Below are 20,657 nucleotides of genomic sequence, written 5' to 3' on the forward strand. Positions count from 1 at the left end.
CTTTGACAACCTGTATTTCGGTTATTATCAACTTTTGTACTAAGGTAAGTTAGCAGTAGCATAAACTTGTCAGTTCCTTATGTGTTTTATTTTATTTGTTGTAAGTATGTTCAATTTGCAATTTATATAAATTTTGCAATAAACTGTTTTTGTCTTGGCTTTTATATCTTATATTATACTGTACATATATTGACGATTTATCTAATTTTAGTAAATTGTAGTTGCTACTTGTTATTGATATTATGTTTTCTTTTGACTGTATGTAAGCTTTGTCCATAAAATTGTAAAAATTTTCAGTGACAATAAAGCATATTTCTATTCTATTCTATTCTAAATCGACCTATTTTAACCTCAGGAATCTAAGGTTAAGCTATGGCCCATTCTTTATCAAACACCCTGTATATCAAACAGTAATGACACTCTGCGACCTTGAAGAAGTCACTCAGTTTTTCCGCGCTGACAAATGAATAATCGCAGAACTCACTGCTCTTCAGCATACTTTCAATCTTGAAGGTTTGACTAGTATTTCAGGTGCGTAGTAGCACAGTTGCTGCTCTTTTAACCTTGTACATTCGTTTTAATATGTTGCCTCTTGAAGCTAATGGAACTACTGAGATCATTCAAAGATTTGATAATTTATTTGACCTATTTAATTCGTCTAATATTTCTAACTGTGAGCCCTACAATAGGGCTTTTAGTGCTTCTGATTACCAGAAAGATTTTTCATTGGGTCAGTCCCACTACTGTTTGTTTTTAATACTGTTACACTACATTGTACCAAATTGCAAATCAAATTATGCAGCTACTTTAAAGGACGAAAATACCCAAAGTACATTCTCTTTTCCCAAAAACTATCACCTTCGTAATCAGTGGGTTAGATCTATTAACCGTGAAAATTTTACAGTAACTTTTAGTTCAGCGGTATGTAAAAAACCTTTGATTCAACAGACATTATTGAAAGTGAGTCATTTATTGATAAAGGAAAGAAAGAGAACGTAATCTCAAGGTTTTTTGAAAATCAACCTTCATATTTATCTAACCCAAAAACCACCAACAAGAAAAATTCGTGAAACTAGGCGAGCTGAAATAAGTCTCCAGGAAAAAATAATATAAAGGAATTTGAAAACGAAGACTTTATCGTGGCTTTCAAGCAACTTGTACTGCTATTGAAAGGGTTGAGTTAAAAAAGGGATACTAGAATTCAATAAAGTGCTAGTTGATTAGAAAAATATTAAAAGCCTATTTTCTTTTTTAAAAATAACGTAACCTGTATGCTCTTGTATTAGTTTTTAATACTTACAGTATACACCTATTATTTGTATTTAATATTTTGTAATTTTTATAAATGTGTTACATAAGGGTACTTTAGTAGACTATTTTGAACGATTTTTTTTTATTTAATAAAATTTGTATAGCAAAAATGTTCTTCGTTTATTTATTATTTTGCTGTGTCACAGTATTAAAAACAAAGAGTAGTGTCACTCTCGTCGGCGCCTTTGAAGCTTTTGAAGTCTCGTTTTGTAGAGGCAGCCATCTTACCTGTCATCTGACGCGAAAAGTTACAACCGGACTGGCTCAATGAAAAATCTTTCTGGTAATCAGAATTACTAACAGCCCTATTGTAGGGCTTAGGGTTAGAAATATTAAACAAATTAAATAAGTCAAATAAATTATCAAATCTTTGAATGATCTCAGTAGTTCTAACAGCTTCGAGAGGCAACATATTAAAACGAATGTACAAGATTAAACCAGCAGCAACTGTGCTACTACGCACATGAGTTGCTAGTCAAACCTTTGAAAGTATGCAGAAGCGCATTGAGTTCTGTGACTTTTCGCCGCAATCTGTCTGCGCGGAGAAAATGCGAAACTTCAAGGTCGCAGAATGTCATTACTGCTTGTTATATAATTATATATACTAGGGCTGTGCGAACAATCGGACTACTTCCAACAGATGATGCGATGTTGCGATTCTTATTTCACGGCTTGTAAACTTTAGGTGGCTGTTTCCTCGATTTAGAGAATTCTCTAATTTTGATCCACATAAGAAAGCGTCAGTTGAGACGTTTAAGTTTGGTTTGCCATATATTGGATATTCCAATGGAACACATACTATAAGTGAAGGACCCTGAACGCTATATGTTAACTGAAATTTTAGAGGAAAATACATGTAAGAAAATCATACACATAAAAAAATCATACAAAACTTACATTATTTTTTTTGTAGAACTCTACAGTTTTTTCAAATACTTTAAGTGCGACATCTTCTTTTCCTATGCCTAAATACAGGGTAGTTAGAGCTCCTACTATACCTGGTTTGTATCTTGCTTCTCCAAGATTTTCTAATATTTGACAGGCTTCCGCTTTTTCGCCCTACAAATACAACATTATGTATTACAATTATTTAAGACAATAAGAAACGAAACACATTCACTCGTAAGCAGAATAAAAAGTAATCACTGGGAACGTTTTTCGAAAAAAAAATGGAACATGATTTTTGTGGTCTGCAAAAGAAACATGGCGATTTATAAGAGGTCAAAGAACGGAGGTAAAGGGACTAATAGAATACATAGAAAAGGATACATGGATTGACTATCTAAAAAAGCTCTATGCAAGAGAAGAACAAATGACGCTAGAGCCGGAAACACCAGAAATTACCAGAAATGAAGATGTTAATATAAGTACACAGCAAGTTCGAAAAACACTTGAAAAGCTGAAGAACAGAAAAGCTGCAAGTAAGGACGGAATACCAAACGAATTACTGAAATCGTGAAGCAGCAATGTCAGAACAATTGACAACATTAATTATTAACAAAATTTATAAAACACAATAAAATGCCGGAAGACTGGAGAACGAGCGAACTAATTCCACTATTCAAATAAGGAGATAAAAAGCAGCCAGGAAACTACAGAGGTATTAACTTGTTAAATACTACCCTAAAACTTACAACTAAAATTCTACAAGAACTAATGAATCAGAGAATAAGTTTAGCAGATGAACAACAGGGCTTTCGTACTGGAATATCGTGAACAGAACAGATGCAATATTCGTCATAAAGCAAATTACTAAGAAATCACTAGAGTATAATAGACCAATCATTTATATGTGATTGACTTGAAGAAAGCAAATGACAGAGTAGACTCAAGGATGTAATTCATCTTCTGTATAATAGAGAAGTCCCCCTTGATATCATAAAACTATTGAAAACATCTATTAAAACAACAAAATGGAAGTCAGAATAGATGGACAACTTACAGAACCTATAAACATAGGCAGCGGAATAAGACAGGGAGACTCATTGAGTCCTATGCTCTTCAATTTAATCATGGATGAAATCATCAAAAGCGTCAACAAAGAAAGACGATACAGAATGGGAAACAAAAAAGTAAAAATACTGTTACACAGAAGATTTAACATAAGAGCAAAAGAATTTAATATGACAATTTCATCTCAGAAAACTAAAACAACAGTAATCAGTAAAGAACCAATCAAACGTAAAATAGAAATTGATGGCATCAGTATTGGACAAGTAATGGAAATAAAATCCTTGGAATTACACTGTACTGCTATAGAGACCTCGACAAAGAAGTGAGAGATCAAGTACAAAAAGCAAATATACTGAAAGGATGCCTTAATAACATTATATGGCGAAAGCGACATGTTAACTCTGAGATAAAGTCAAGAATTTATAAAGCCAGTATAAGACCAATAATGACATATACACCAAAAACAAGACCCGACACAGCCACAACACAAAGACTATTGGAAACGGCAGAGATGAGAGTACTGAGAAGAATTACAGGAAATACGCTGAGAGATCGAAAGAGGTGGAAGACATTAGAAGACAATGTAACGTACAGTGTATAAACGAATGGACATTAAATAGAAAAAAGAATGGAATAACCACATAAGCAGAATGGGGGAGACACGAATGGTCAAAATAGCAAGAGATAAATCACCAATTGGTAGAAGTAACGGCCGACCGCGCAAAAGATGGAGACCACCTTGCATAGAGGTATCAATCCGCCAATGAATAAGCAGGACTTATAAAGAGGAAGAAGAAGATATACAATTATTATCTCAATGCAGCCTAAAATATTAACTTAACTCACTTGCATTAGGTAGATTTGGGCAATACTCAAGTTTATGTATAGATTATCATCCTTAGTTTTGATCTTGTTAAGTAAATCAATAGCATCTTTAGATTTATCAGCCTTTATCAGATTAAGAGCCCGAATGGTAGCAGTTTGGAGTTGTAATTCAGGCCATCTTTCATCAATGAGCTTACATGCTTTTTCACATTGATCAGTCTGGTTAATATAATAATTTAAAATGGCGTTATTGAGAGCTATTAGTTTCCTTTGCTTCGATGGCAATTTAAAAACCAATCCATCATTGAGAGCCACTTTCATTTTCTTTTTGGAATCAAATAAATTTTGGTCTTTGTTGATACAAGCAATATTATTACTAGCTACAGCCATTAATGCAATATCATCAAGTTTTAATTTTAAATTTCCAGTATAAAGCAGTTGGCTTTCCTTAGTTCTTCCTTGTTTTTGGTAAACATAGGCTAACTGTATTCTAAAATATGAACAAAACTTAATTACATATAAATATATAATTATACATACATTTAATGATGATCAATATATAATTAGTGACAATAGATGCACTATCTACATATGAATGAAGACAGTAATTTTGTTCAGCAACCAGTTTTGTACTAGTTATCATATAAAATAGGCCGGTTGAGAAAGGAGCAGGGTGTGGGATGGTTAGCGGATGGGTATTAGTGGCCATAGGCGTAAACAGGGGGGTTTTGGGGGTTATAACCCCCCCATTGGGATGTACTTTGAGCTCTATACGCTTAACGAGCAGTGCCTATCTCGGCCCAAGAAACAGGTAGGTCTTTTAAAAATGTTCCAAGTCGGCGCAAAGATTAAAACTACCCGATATAAAATATACCCAGCTCGGTTCATGGGATATTAATTGTTACTATCAAATAATTTTACATCTCAATGGAAAAAATACATCTATAGAATAACTTTATTAAATAGATATATAATTATATATAGTCCAATAAAAATAAAAGCTTATATCAAAAATTATAATAATTTGATAATATTTTAACATATTCAAGTTGCGATAACATATTATGGTTGTTGTATTCATTAACTATTGTATTAATAAAATCACGGCGCTTTTTTGAATGTATATTTATAAATTTCTGGGGTGTATTTATACTGTTACACTTAACAAACATGATTATGATTATTGTTTATACTAGTTGTAATTCGATTCTTATTTTCTCCAATTGTTTTGACGAATGCTTTGCAATTATCAGTAGTAATTGCACAAGAGCTCTGAAATTATTGAATTTTTCCCCAGTGACACTTTGACAGTTTTAATTTCACGAGCCGAAGGCGAGTGAAATTATGTCAAAGTGTCACGAGAGCAAAAATTCTATATTAATTTCAGAGGTCGAGTGCAATTTGTTGCGATTATTTCATAAATAAAACTGTTCAAAACCAAAATTTTATTGTAATTTATTTATGTAAGTACCATTAAACACACAGTTTTTATAAATATTTGACGATTGAAAGTCATCACTTTTATAATTTTTAAAACATTAAAATTGTCATTAATGTCACTGAATGTATTTTTTCGTAGCAACGAAGGGCATCTGACGTAATATACTTAACGACGGGAGATTATCAAAAATTATCGATTTAATTCAGATTTCTGTAGCTTTCTATTGGTCAGAATCTCCTATGAATGAAATAATCCTTTACACATCTCCACTTTGTTTCACCTGAAGCTAATTTTCGTTTTTGTTCTTTAAATTTATAACGTTCACACACTAATAACAATTTTCCTCTTTGACTAAACATTTCATTTATACTGGGCTTTAAAATGTCATTTGGATTGAAAGTCATCACTTTTATCATTTTTAAAACATTAAAATTGTCATTAATGTCACTGAATGTATTTTTTCGTAGCAACGAAGGGCATCTGACGTAATATACTTAACGACGGGAGATTATCAAAAATTATCGATTTAATTCAGATTTCTGTAGCTTTCTATTGGTCAGAATCTCCTATGAATGAAATAATCCTTTACACATCTCCACTTTGTTTCACCTGAAGCTAATTTTCGTTTTTGTTCTTTAAATTTATAACGTTCACACACTAATAACAATTTTCCTCTTTGACTAAACATTTCATTTATACTGGGCTTTAAAATGTCATTTGGATTTTGCCTGGATACTGAACTAGTAGTTAATTGAAAGATAAATTAATTCCACTACGAGTTGTCGACCGAAAACATGCTTTTTAAAACATAGTATACAAAAACAGTGACATTAGTGTATCTTCAACTAGAAATGGGGTACTAATATCTACCCGTTCGAGCCGACTTGGGGGGGGGGGGGTTTAAATGTACCTGGGGTACCATAAAGGATTATAGTGAGCCGAGATGGGAATACCCCCGCTTAACACCATAGCCCTCAGAGACCTTCCAGTAGTTGTAACCCCCCCTTTCAGGTAGTTGAAACCCCCCCTTAGGATCATCCTGGTTACGCCTATGTTAGTGGCAGTAGCTATACTGTCATATATATACTTTCAGACAGTATAACAAGGCGCCGCAATCATCCCCAATTGCGACGCCTTCTATCTTTCATCTGATTGTAACATAACCTGACGAATTTGAAGGCTTTCGTGCCCTCACTGCCATCTTCTGTGTCTACGGCACAAATCATAGTCACAACTGGTCTACGACAAAAATCAAAGGACATTTTAAACTAAAAACTCCGAGTACAATCAGCATGACCCGTTCCCCTACCCCTTTCCATATTCCTCTCCCCAACCCCCACTCCCACATTATTTCCCTAGACCCCACTCCCACAGGAGACAACCTGGTCCTAAATCTGATGGGAGTAAACCAACAGTAAAAAATCCGGAAGTCAAAGTGTGGGACACCGTGCCGATGACTGGATGGCTGCACCAAACGCGGTCCTGAACGGTTCCCTTGGGGAGCTGGCGACATCCCATTGTACGTAGCCTTACTGCCGCATGCGGGGCCCTGCGGTAGCCGACTTCTATTTCCCTAGCTACTCATGGGAATGATATGTCTAAATCTACTACAAGTAAAAGAACCGGGGGCGACTCGCCCGGAAAAGCGGGAAGAGCAGACCAAGGCAAAGCAGGTAGGGCGAGACTGAACTCACTCACTGATTTTTGTTATAGACTTGAGTCTTTGCAATTGATGGGGGCTAAACGGACGCTTAGCACCTCGGATATGGTATATAAGAAGAGGGAGTGTCCGGAATAATTCATTTTTACGGAATGCCTGATGATGCAGGAAAAATTCACCCGGGACCTCTGTAGGTTAGTTACAGAGGTGCCAAACACTCATAAAGCAATTAATCTCACGTTACAGAAGAACACAAATAATATGAAAAATTAGTTTTATTACGGTGGTCGGGCTCCAGAAAATGTGTGAGGTGATATTCCGAAATACCAAGGTCACAATAAACATCTATACCACTGCAACGAGGAAGGACCGCCCCACATATGGTATGATTGTGTCCAAGAAAGACACATCATACAAAGATTTATTAAGCTCGGTCAAAACGGCGGTTAAGACCACGGGACCCACAGAGTCAATCAGGACACTGCGTAGCACCAAGGACGGTAAGCTCCTTATCACAATGGATAAGGACCAGGCCGCCCTAAAACAGATTAGAGACGCTCTGGCCCACAAAGGTAGTGGGTTACGCACCCTTCAGCTTGGTGAATAAAATAAGACAGTAACCGTCCATGTAAAAGGCATGTCGGAGGACACTAGTAAAGAGGAGCTTAAAGAAGCCCTCGAGGTTTACACTGGTCGATGGCAAGAACCGAATAGAATCAAAGAGGTGAGGCCATTTAGGGGTAACACCCTAGCGGCTACAGTCATCCTCACCAAACAGGCGGCTGATTCTATTCTCCAGAGAGAGACAGTAAAGGTGGGCATCGTCCGATGCCAGGTTGAGAAACGTATCCGGGTCCCCAGGTGCAATAGATGCTGGGCCTTCGACCACGCTCAGGATGTGTGTGTCGGCCCCGATAGGACCGGTATCGGTACTTGCTATGGCTGCGGGGCAACCAGGCACGATACGGAGTCCTGTCGGGTTGCGGCAAGATGCGTCTTGTGCGATGAGGTGCACAGGTGTGGCAGTATGGCCTGTCCTAAATTCAAAGATGCCCTGAGGATGGCCAGGCAGGCCGAAAAGCCACAATTTAAAAAACAAGATATCCCGATGCCGGGTAATAAATCTGACATCCGTAACTGATGATATGAAAACCGTCTCCCTCGCTGATACGCCCAATGTCGGAGTAGATGTGGAAATGGAACCTTCCACATCGTTCTCCAGCCCCACACACACCGCGACCCAGAATCAAGAACTGGATGATGCTGCTGAAATAGCACCGCCCTCGTCAGATATAGCCGGTCTAGTATAAGTCGATACTATCCACCGATCCTTTAACCTTAAACTAAGACAAGGGTAAGACTCTGCAATGACATCGCTAGGAAAAAAAGACTTAAAATACTCCAGGTGAACATCGGGAGGGCCAAAATGGCACACCATATGATTTATACTAAAGCCCTCGAAATTGGAGCTGATTTACTGGTTGTCCCCGAGGCAAATAAAAACATGACTAAGAACCAAGGCTGGATTGCCGACTTTGATGATGTTGCCATATACCCCGTAAAAAAGAACGTGTGCATCAGCAAAATCGTAAAGAAAGAGGGTCATGTAATGATCAAAATAGATAACTTGGAAATCATTGCCTGCTATATCTCCCCTAACATAACTAGGGAGCGCTACCAACAACAGGACGAAAGTATCATAAAACGCCTCAACAACACAGAGACTTTATTGTGGCTGGCGATATAAACGCCAAATCGATCACATGGGGGTCTCCTAGAAACTACAACAGAGGGGAGATGTAGAACGATTGGATACTTTCAGAAGACCTAGTAGTGCTCAATAATGGCAAACCGACGTTTGTTAGAGGCGAAACACGAAGTCATATTGATGTGACCCTTGCCAGGAAGTTGATGGGTTGGGATGTGTTGGAGGACAACCTCTACACGCATCATAGATACATCGTATTCGAAACTGGAACTAAGGTCACGAAGATAGGAAGGAAAAGAATTCAGACCTTCAACATAGACGCTTTAAGACCGAAATAAGCAATCTACAAGAAGGATGATACTACTGACTTTCAAAGTCTCCGACGGACTATTGTCATCGCACATACTCTTAGTAGAACGCGTGAGAATATTACGTATACAGTCCCATACTGGTGGAACGACGAGATTAAGTCTAAAAGAGCCGAATGTTTTAGGTGCAGACGAACAACACAGAGGTATAGGACCCAGAAAAATATCGACGATTATAAGCGTTCTAAGAAAGAACTGGGCAGAGAAATCAAAAGGGATAAGCGTAATTGTTGGCAAAATCTATGCACAGTGCTAGAAAATGATGTATGGGGAGAAGCATACAGAATCACCATAAAAACTTTGAGGTCAGAAACCCCGTACAGCCTCTGTTCACAAAAAAGGAATGAAATAGCGAACATACTTTTTCCCACAATGCCCTGTCAAAAATTCGCCCAAGTCAACGTTACTGTTTGACCCGACAACTTCTCGGCGGAGGAAATAGCAGAAGCAGCAAGTAATATAAAAGTAGGTAAAGCAGCTGGTCCAGATGGTGTGCCTCCAGAAGCTATTAATGTCATCATAGGAAAATATCCTGAAATGATCAGGAGGATTTTCAACAATCTCCTCCATAGGCAAGAGTTTCCCGACCAGATTAAACAAACCAGATTAACACTTATTTTGAAACCGGGAAAAGACCCCGATATAGCCAACTCATACAGGCCAATCTGCCTCTTGGATTGCCTGGGAAAATTCTATGAATATCTAATAAAGAATCGCCTGGAGGAGGATCTGCAAAGAAACAGAAGTATTTCTGATAGACAGTACGGATTTAGAAGATCCAGATCCATAATAGACGCGGTAAACGCAATAACTGACACGGTCAAAGAGACGAGGAAAAGATGGGCCATTCTCGTGATGTTCGATGTGAAAAATGCAGTTAATTCAGCCAATTGGGGTCACATCGTCAAAGCTCTGGAAAAGTCAAGAGTGTCAGAATATTTAGTAAATATAATTAAGAACTACCTTAATGAAAGGTATGTCCAGATGGCGAAGCCTAAAGACCTGCAAACCACAGCAGGAATACCGCAAGGATCCGTACTGGGACCAACGTTATGGAATGTTCTGTATAATGGGGTTCTGGAAATTACCTATGGAAGTAAAGTCAAAGCTATTGCGTATGCAGATGATCTAGCGCTGCTGATTCAGACTGAAATGAAGTGGGACTTAGAAGACATAGTGAATAAAAGTTGTAGGAAAATATATGACTGGATGAGGCAACAAGATTTCGAATTGGCTACACATAAAACAGAAATGTGATTTTAAAAGGCCCAAGAAAACGACCCAATCTAACTTTCATGGTAGGTAGTACAAGAATAGAGCCGACAAATTGTGCTAAATACTTGGGCATACACCTGGATACAGGTCTTAGATATACCAAACATCTGAGTAAAATAGTCCAGAAAGCAGAAGGAAGGACTACTGCATTATCAAAGATCATGCCAAATATCGGCGGACCATATAGCGGTCACGCTACTAATTAAATGAATTCAAGTAAAATTGGGTTAATATTACCCCTCCGTGAGACGCCCATGATCGAATTAGAACGTCTTTTTACCAGAAGAGGGCTTCCGTGTCCACGTAGTCGATGTGATCGATTTTTGATACCGGCAGCAGGCAGTAGGTCAGATAGCTCGCCGTTGATACGTAGTGGTCTTTTATACTTGTGGACGAATCTGGGAAAAATATGGCATAGAAGTTAAATATTCTACATAAACATCATTTAACAAACAACAGAAAAGTTACCAGTAAATCTCTAGAGGGTATTTGAGAAGCTGATTGATATAAGATAATATAAATATATAGGTACTACGTGGAATTTGCCGTGAGGGAGTTAGTTTCACTACGTATCATATCCCAGGTAATATAATTAAATTATTTATTCTTATAACATCGCTTTTGGAATACATACAGGGTGAGGCAGATAACTGGCCTATTAGAAATATCTCGAGAACTAAAGGCAACAGTATCATGAAAATTTGAATAAAGGGGTTTTGAAGGATGATCTATTAAATGAAAATATTTTCATCTCTTTGCAACTTCCGGTTATACCGGAAGTTGCTTATAACTTCGGTTTTTTAAATGGGACACCCTGTATATTTTTACATTATTGGATTCTCTTCGATGTTTTCTTTCTTACAATATGAGGATTTGTAATGTTATACAGGGTATTTTAAAAGATAATTACGTTTTTTATTAATTTCGTAGCAATGTTCACACCCTGTAGAATTGTAGTAGTTTGACAACTAAAACTCTACTTACGTTCAAATGATTTTTAATATAGTCTGCTATTGCTAAGAATCATTAGTATAGCTAAATCTTTAATTTTAGTATACAGGGTTGGTCGAAACTCGGAATGAGTATTTTCTGAGTTTTCTTAAATGGAACACCCTGTATTTTAGTATTGTAATGAAATGATATTTTATGGTACTTTTTTATTTCTTAAGCATTCCCTATACCTAACTGCTTTAATTTGTACTTAATTGTTAATCGCACCAACAATCTTAACTACGTAGGTATTTTGATAGCTAAACCGTTACTGGTAATTTTAAGGATCAGTCTGGATTATTATGTAATTATTTCTGAAAAATTATTTGTGATTGAATATTTTCACGGCCAACCTAATAAAATTTTACGTATTTTTTGTTGCAATTAATGTTTAGCTTGAATCACCAATAACTCACAAATTAAAGCAGTTAGGTATAGGGAATACTTATAAAATAAAAAAGTACTATGAAATATCATTTCATTACAATACTAAAATTCAGGGTGTTCTATTTAAGAAAACTCAGAAAATATTCATTCCGAGTTTCGACCAACCCTGTATACTAAAATTTCAAAATTAGCCATACTAATGATTCTTAACAATAATAGACTATATTAAAAATCACTTGAACGTAAGCAGAGTTTTTAATGTCAAACTATTACAATTATACAGGGTGTGAATGTTGCTACGAAATTAATAAAAAAAAACAAATATCTTTTAAAATACCCTGTATAATATTACAAAATCTCATATTTTAAGAAAGAAGATATTGAGGAGAATCCAAAAATGTAAAAATATACAGGGTGTCCCATTTAAAAAAACCAAGTTATAAGCAACTTCCGGTATAACCGGAAGTTGCAAAGAGATGAAAATATTTTCATTTAATAGATCATCCCTCAAAACTTCTTTATTCCAATTTTCATGATTCTGTTACCTTTAGTTCTCGAGATATTTCTAATAGGCCAGTTATCTGCCTCACCCTATATACATCATTTTTTTTGTGTCACCAAAAATAGTAAAATCGTAGTTTCATGTCCTTCTATCATTTAACTTCCATTTTTTGTATGACATAGCCGGTAGTTTTTGTATCATTTCTTAAGTACAATAAAAAGTGCTAGCTTTGGGAAATGGTACAGACGTGCAAGCGCGAAAATATCTTAAAGTGACACTGACTAAATTGACAAGTTTGACAAGGCATAACCTAATGTTATGCTGTTATAACACTAATATTTATTAGCACTATTACCTAATGTTTATTGACAGTAATGTTCTGTTTGGGTCCAGTGGGGGTGGATGTAAGCTGTCGCAATTATTATACGGAGAGGGCCTAAATTTCTCAAATGTTTATTTTAGGTTCGTCTACATTCTATAGTTGTTGTTACATGCTATAGCCACATTTTGTTTTTGGAATGGTTTGGATAGCAATAGGATAACTCGTACACCATTATCCAACCTTACAGTCACCAGCATATCAGCCGTTTTTGCTTTCTTCCCAACAGACTTCCAAATACGCGGATTTTGGTAGCGCCTTGAAGGAACACCCTTATAGGACTTTCTTGTGGAAACATCTGTTGGATAAGTTAAGCTTGTTTTTTATCTATATAAATATACTGATTCTTGCCCTCATGTATTTAGAACCCATGTAAGCTTTTATATGCATATAATAAGTACCTACACTACATATAGTTTTTTGTAATCAATAAGGGAGCTTTGATTAACAAGCTGATATTTTAAACAGAACAAACCAGGTAATGGTAAATAATAATAAAGTAAATTAATCTAAAATTTTGTTAAGGGAAGGGGTCATTATTTGTAGAGGTTTTAAATAAAGTGAAAAAGTTTTATGTTAAGAATTTTCAAATAATATTTGTATAAAGACCATCTGACCGTACTCATTTCTCTCGATAGCTTTGTATATCTCCCAGTGTATGTGCGTAAGTATAGTATTTACACACAGACCTGGCATTTAGTTAGTTTGCACACCTGTCAGTCCTATTGATTATTGGATTACGTAACTAACCTTAGTGTTAAGACCCTTAAGCTTTCTCACGGACCTTGATTTTGTTTATAGTACCTTTTGGCTTTGCGCAGTAGCAGTGATATTTTATTTGTTAGTGGCTGTCAGGTCGTATTAACACCATCCACTGCTACTGTTAATCAGTTTTATATAGATATGTCAAGTATTGATACAGAATATAATGTTGTTGAAATAAATAAGAATATATTTGTTGTTAGTATTTTTTGCTTTTATTTCAGTTCCTACTAACAGTAAATATAGCAGGACAAGGTAATTATTGAATTTTTTATTTCAGGAAATTATATCAAGTGTCATTTATTTAGTTTATTTCTTGTCGTTCGTTACTTCAAAAACCTCGAGCAAATTTCTCGTACTTTTGTCTCGAGTTGGCGCACATATTCTTCTTCTTTACTTATCGTACTTTTCATATCCTGTTATTTCCAGTGGTCTCATCTAGTCGCATTGACTTTTGTATTAAAAAGGTCTCATTTTCTCCCTTGTTTATATCATATTATCCAATATCTTCGGTTTCATATTTCAAAGCCAATATTCAGTGTAATAAAGTTAGCCCGAATCCCCACTTGAGAGTTTGTGTCTCTCCGTCAGTTTTAATTGGTTCCTCTGAGCTAAGTCGTTCTTCAGTAGTATCTTCCAACACTTTCTTCCAGTTTTTCCCTATTTCTTCAGTTTCCTCTTCAAAATCCCAATACCCAGAGTATTGGGTTACAACCAAGCAGTCATAAAAGAAGAATGTACCTTCAGGTAGTGCATTCTACTCTTCTGTATGGTACCCCCATATGGTACGAAGTTTTGAGAATGACAAAGTATAAAAACATGTTAGAAAAATCGCAAAGAAAACCCCTCTTGAGACTAACAAGTGCGTACCGGACTACCTCGACAATTGCCCTTCAGGCCATATCAGGTACGCTCCCCATTCACCTCCTAGCCAAATAATGTTATTGTATGCAAATGATTATGGGGCCACTTGTCCCACATAAAGTCTGAGGTAAGAAGACAGATGTACCAAGAATGGCAAGGTGAATGGGAGGCACAAATTGAAAAGGCTCAATGACCAAACGGCTCATTCCAGATGTGGTGGCCTGGTCTGCATGTAACTATATAAGATTAAATTACTACTTTACACAGTTCCTCACCGGCCATGGTTCCTTTAGATCGTATACGTATGTTGTCAAAACAGTAGATGACCAATGTTCAGAATGCAACGTCAGAGACGACGCTCAACACTGCATATTTGCCTGCAGGCTCTTTGAAAGAGAGGGACTGATTCTAACAAGGTTAGGAGAAATCTCCATCGATAACATTATGGAAAAATCTTTGCAAAGCAAAGATAACTTTAATTAAGTGATCGATCTGATAACCGGAATTAAGAAGAAAAAGGAGACGCTTGAGAGAGCGAGACAGGATCAAGGTGGATAGACTTATACTAGATTGATGTATACAGGGTGAGTCACCTCTAACGGGACGGAAGATTACAGCGAAATGGTAAAAGATTTGAAAAAAAATTAAAATTAGTAGTGTGTAAGTTGATAAAATCTACATTTTAAAATTATTTTGAAATATACAGGGTGTCCCAATAAATGACGGCGTATCAAAGTTATATTTTTTCTTATGGAACACCCTATATTTTATTGCATTTTTTAATTGTCCGCAAAAAATAAGGTATAGTTTCATAAGGCTTCCCTATACCTACAGGGTGGGGCATTAGTGTGACAAAGTCCAATTACTCGTTTGTCGTAAGAGATACGAAAAAAAGTTATTTAGGTAAACGTTGGGGCACACATAGTACCATAATTTAAAAATATTTTCAAATATACAGGGGCGTCCGTATTGACAGGGTGACACAAACCTTTGTTTTTTTTTTAAATGGAACACTGTATATTTTTACTATTTTGGATTCTCCTCAATGTTTACTTTCTCAAAATATATGGATTTGTAATATTATACCAGGTAGTTTAAAAGTTAATTACGTTTTTTTGTTAATTTCGTAGCAATATCTACACCATGTAGAATTGTAATGATTTGACATCAATTTTTATTTTATGTTCAAACGATTTCTAATATAGTCTACTATTGTTAAACATTAACAGTATAGCGAAATGTTAAACTTTAGTATACAGGGTTGGTCGAAACTCGGAATGAGTATTTTCTGAGTTTTCTTAAATGGAACACCCTGTATTTTAGTATTTTAATAAAATGATATTTTATGGTACTTTTTACTTCTTAAGCATTCCCTATACCTAAGTGCTTAAATTTGTAAGTTATTCGTGATTCTTTAAGCCAAACATTAATTGCAACAAAAATTACGTCAAATTTTATTAGGTGGCCGTGAAAATATTAAAATCAAAAATAATTTTTCGAAAAAAACTACATAATAATCTAGCCTGATTCTTAATTTATTAATATTGGATGACATATCCAAATACATTCGTAGTTAAGGTTGTTGGTGCTTAAAATATTAATCAAGCATGCAAAATTCTCCCTAGTTGGCTATGACACAAAATTTGCTTAAAAATTTGACATTATACTATTTATGTAGTTCCAGTTGATTTGTTACCATTACTAATAATAATTTTTCTAATGAGGAACTGATTAAAATGGCTTTGTGCTAGGAGAGTATAACAAAAATGAGCTATGTACTTGCAATAAAAATTTATCATCAGCAATTCCCTCATAGACGACAACCAAAAAGAGAAACTTTTGAAAGTATACTAAAACGGTTTCAACGGACTAGATACTTAGATTGTAAGAATGGTTGTACTAATATGCAGATCCTCAGTGACACTAAGGATTACATTTAGTTCCTGTTTTCCTCACTTACAATAGTTTTTGTTCGATTAGATTTATCATAATCTAAGTGTCCAGTCCGTTGAAACCGTTCTAGTATATTTTTAAACGTTGCTCTTCTTAGTTGTCGTCTATCAGGGAATTTCTGATGAAAAATTCTTATTGCTAGTAGCACATTTTTGTTATACTCCACTAGCACAAAAATCTTATTAATCAGTTCCTCATTAGAAAAAATCATATTAGTAATGGTAACAAAGCAAGTGGAACTATAAAAATGGCATAATGTCAAATTTTTAAGGAAATTTGGTGTCATAGCCGACTAGGTAGAATATTGTATGTTCTTATTAATATTTTGCGCACCAACAATCTTAACTACGAATTTATTTGAATACCTCATCCAATATTAATAAATTAAGAATCAGGCTAGATTATGATGTATTCTTTTCGAAAAATTATTTTTGATTGAATATTTTCACGGCCACCTAATAAAATTTCACGTAATTTTCCTTGCAATTAATGTTTGGCTTAAAGAATCACGAATAACTTACAAATTAAAGCACTTAGGTATAGGGAATGCTCAAGAAATAAAAAAGTACCATAAAATATCATTTCAATAAAATACTAAAATACAGGGTGTTCCATTTAAGAAAACTCAGAAAATACTCATTCCGAGTTTCGACCAACCCTGTATACTAAAGTTTAACATTTCGCTATATTGTTAATGTTTAACAATAGCAGACTATATTAAAAATCGTTCGAATATAAAATAAAAATCTGATGTCAAATCACTACAATTCTACAGGGTGTTAATATTGCTACGAAATTAACAAAAAAACGTAATTATCGTTTAAACTACCTCGTATAATATTACAAAACCTGTATTTTAAGAATGGAAACATCGAGGAAAATCCAAAAATGTGAAAATATACAGGGTGTTCCATTTAGAAAAACATAAGTTTGAGTCACCCTGTCAATACGCACGCCCCTGTATATTCGAAAATATTTTTAAATTATGGTCCTATCAGTGCCCCAACTTTTACCTAAATAACTTTTTTTCGTATCTCTTACGATAAACGAGTAACTGAACTTTGTCACACTAATGCCCCACCCTGTATGTACAGAGTGTTCTGAGTTATGGTGACTTTTCTTAAAATGTAAAGTTTTAAAAGAAGGCTTATTCTCAAGTTATTTAAGAAATTATGAAAAAAATACTTTTACATCTAAATAGTTGGATATTGGTTGAATGTATTCCATAATTAATTATTACACAATTATTTACAGGGTGTTCAAAATTTACAGTTTCATTATTGGATTATTCAATGTGTCATATGATGCTTATTTTAAATGGAACACCATGTATATTAATACACCATTATACTAAACGGAGTCACCTCTTTCGAATGGTATATGGATGTCCTATACCTAGGTCTAATAGTTTTTGCGTAATTTACAATTATTTAAATTCTTAATATGTAAATCGAGTTTAAAACAAAAGATGTATCTCATTGTATGCCATCGTCATTTTACGACAGTACGGTCTGGTAATTATCAAAAATATAAACATCCGTGTATAAAATTCAAATTTAATTGTTCCTAAAAATGAATAATCTACGAAAAAGTAGACATGGTACTTACTTTGCATTGGGGAGTGTTTGCAAAATTGTATCTTACCTTCTTAAGTTTACGCTCAAAAGTATCCTGATAGAAGACACCCAAAAAAGGACGTTTTTGAGAGATTTCAATGGATTCCGTGCTACTGGTAATGCTGCATACGGAAAGTTCAATAAAAATAAACCAGTTATTTGTGATGACGTCAAGGAGCTTGATGTCCTGCTTTCTGTTACGGAAAACCCAAATACTAGTAAAGAAAAAATTTCGGGTGAATTGTAAATCAGTCAAACGACTGTTAGAATACTTAAGAGAAACCATTATTATCCGTATAAAACTCAACTACACCAGTATTAGACCAAACAGGATTATGATAAATATTTAACTTATCGTTTATGGACTTTAGACTTTATAGAAGATCCTGATTTTTTTAATGTCTTGTATACAGACCAATATACCTACTTTTCATAATAATGGTCTAGTAAATAGACATAATTTTCATTTCATTATGATACAGTAAACAAACATTTATTTCGTACTGTTTAAAAATCGAGAGTGACTATAAATATTATTTTTAAAATCAATTTACCGTTTAAGAAAATTGTAAATTACGCAAAAACTATCACTCCTAGTTATAGAACATCCCTATACCATTCGAAAGAGGAACCTGTGCTTAGTACAATAATTAATTAATATACATGGTGTTTTATTTAAAATAAGCATTATGACACATTAAATAATCCAATAATGAAACTGTAAATTTTGAACACCCTGTAAATAAATGTGTAATAATCAATCACGGAATACATTAATTATAAAATAAAAACCAGACCATACTGTCATAAGGTGACAATGTCATACAATGCCATTAATTAACTACATCTTTTGTTTTAAAATCGATTTACAGATTAAGAATTTAAATAATTGTAAATTACGCAAAAACTATGAGACCTAGGTATAGGACATCCATATACCATTCGAAAGAGGTAAAATTGTTTAGTATATTTATTTATTAATATACATGGTGTTCCATTTAAAATAAGAATCATATGACGCATTGAATAATCTAATAATGAAACTGAAACTGTAAATTTTGAACACCCTGTAATGTGTAATAATTAATCATGAAATACATTCAACCAATATCCAAATACTTAAATATAAAAGTAACTTTTTTTATAATTTCTTAAATAACTTGAGAATAAGCCTTCTTTTAAAACTTTACATTTTAAGAAAAGTCAACATAACTCAGAACACTCCGTACATAGGTATAGGGAAGCCTTATGAAACTATACCTTATTTTTTGCGGACAATTAAAAAATGCAATAAAATGTAGGGTGTTCCATAAGAAAAAATATAACTTTGATACGCCGCCATTTATTGGGACACCCTGTATATTTCAAAATAATTTTAAAATGTAGATTTTATCAAATTACAAACTATTAATTTCAAATTTTTTTCAAATCTTTTACCATTTCGTTGTAATCTTCAGTCCCGTTAGTGGTGACTCACCCTGTATATATGTATGTATGTGTATATGTGTTTGTGTGTACTATGTATGTTTGAATGTGTGTATGTTTAAATATGTGTATATTTCTAAGCACGACATCATTATAGATAATTATTTGCCTGTTGTATACATTGTTTTCTTTTCTCTTTTTTAAAAAGTTATATGAGCCATATTAGGCACTCGAAGTTACATCCGCCAAGGAATTTGTACTGTGTCCACCGGGGGAGAATGGGTTGGACTTTAGTTGGTAGGCAGTTAGCTAGAGGGTGCCCGTAGGCGGTGGCGCTCAAAATCCCGACAGCCAAAATCCCGACGGCCAAAACACCGACATGCCAGAATCCCGACACGCCAGAATCCCGACAGGCCAAAATCCAGACAGGCCAAAATCCCGACATGCAACAATCCTCGCATAAGTAAAAATTCCGACCACTACACTTTGAATATTTATTGTTTCTACCCCTATTGTTGAACTACCCCTTTTAATTTATTGTTTCCTTTTCAAATGCAATACCAAATCATATTATAGAGTATTGAAATTGAAAAATTATTACTTACTAATAAGTAAGGGTACTAATTATTATGTATTTTAAAAGAAAAAATTATTTAAACTCTTCATTTTATAATATAAAAGCTATACTGAAATGGAAGGTTGTAAGTGACATGATAATATCTATTATATGAAAGTAAACTTGAATTCAGGATTTGATTATACATATATCATTGGACTATATATTGGCAAAAAAAATAATTTAATTCATATATCCATGTTAGAAATTTTATGTAGAAAATTAGTTCATATTAAATGGTAAATACTTTTGTTTAGTAACAAAAAATAAAAAACAGATGACCATAAACAAAAAACAAGAAATAAATGTAATTATATGTTAAAAAGAAACTTATCAAACCTGTCGGGATTCTGGCCTGTCGGGATTTTGGCCTGTCGGGATTTTGGCCGTCGGAATTGTGGCTGTCGGGATTTTGGGGTAGACCCGCCCGTAGACAGGACTTCTTAGGGGGAAATGCATGAGGGTAAGCTCTTCCCCTGTGAATCCAACACACGCTTAGCCATCCTTAAGGGGACACGGGTAGGTAGGTACGGTATTTAGAATATTTACCACCTCCTCAAAAAAACATAGGAGACCACGCGAGCAGTCAGTAGAGGAAGGTCATAAAAACGATGGCTAGACG

The 20,657-nt window shown here is 34.7% G+C and overlaps 1 protein-coding gene across 1 annotated transcript in view; it reads right to left on the minus strand.

Moving 5' to 3' along the window:
* Positions 1–20,657, minus strand: part of LOC126886585 (signal recognition particle subunit SRP72) — a 112,078-nt gene that overhangs the window by 67,516 nt on the left and 23,905 nt on the right. The window contains exons 5-6 of the mRNA XM_050653537.1: positions 4,111–4,579; positions 2,209–2,370 (exon numbers count right to left, since the gene is read on the minus strand). Of these exons, the coding sequence (XP_050509494.1) occupies positions 2,209–2,370; positions 4,111–4,579 (631 nt within the window). The remainder of the gene's footprint in view (positions 1–2,208; positions 2,371–4,110; positions 4,580–20,657) is intronic.

Source organism: Diabrotica virgifera, chromosome 6, assembly GCF_917563875.1.
Source record: "Diabrotica virgifera virgifera chromosome 6, PGI_DIABVI_V3a".
NCBI lineage: Eukaryota > Metazoa > Arthropoda > Insecta > Coleoptera > Chrysomelidae > Diabrotica > Diabrotica virgifera.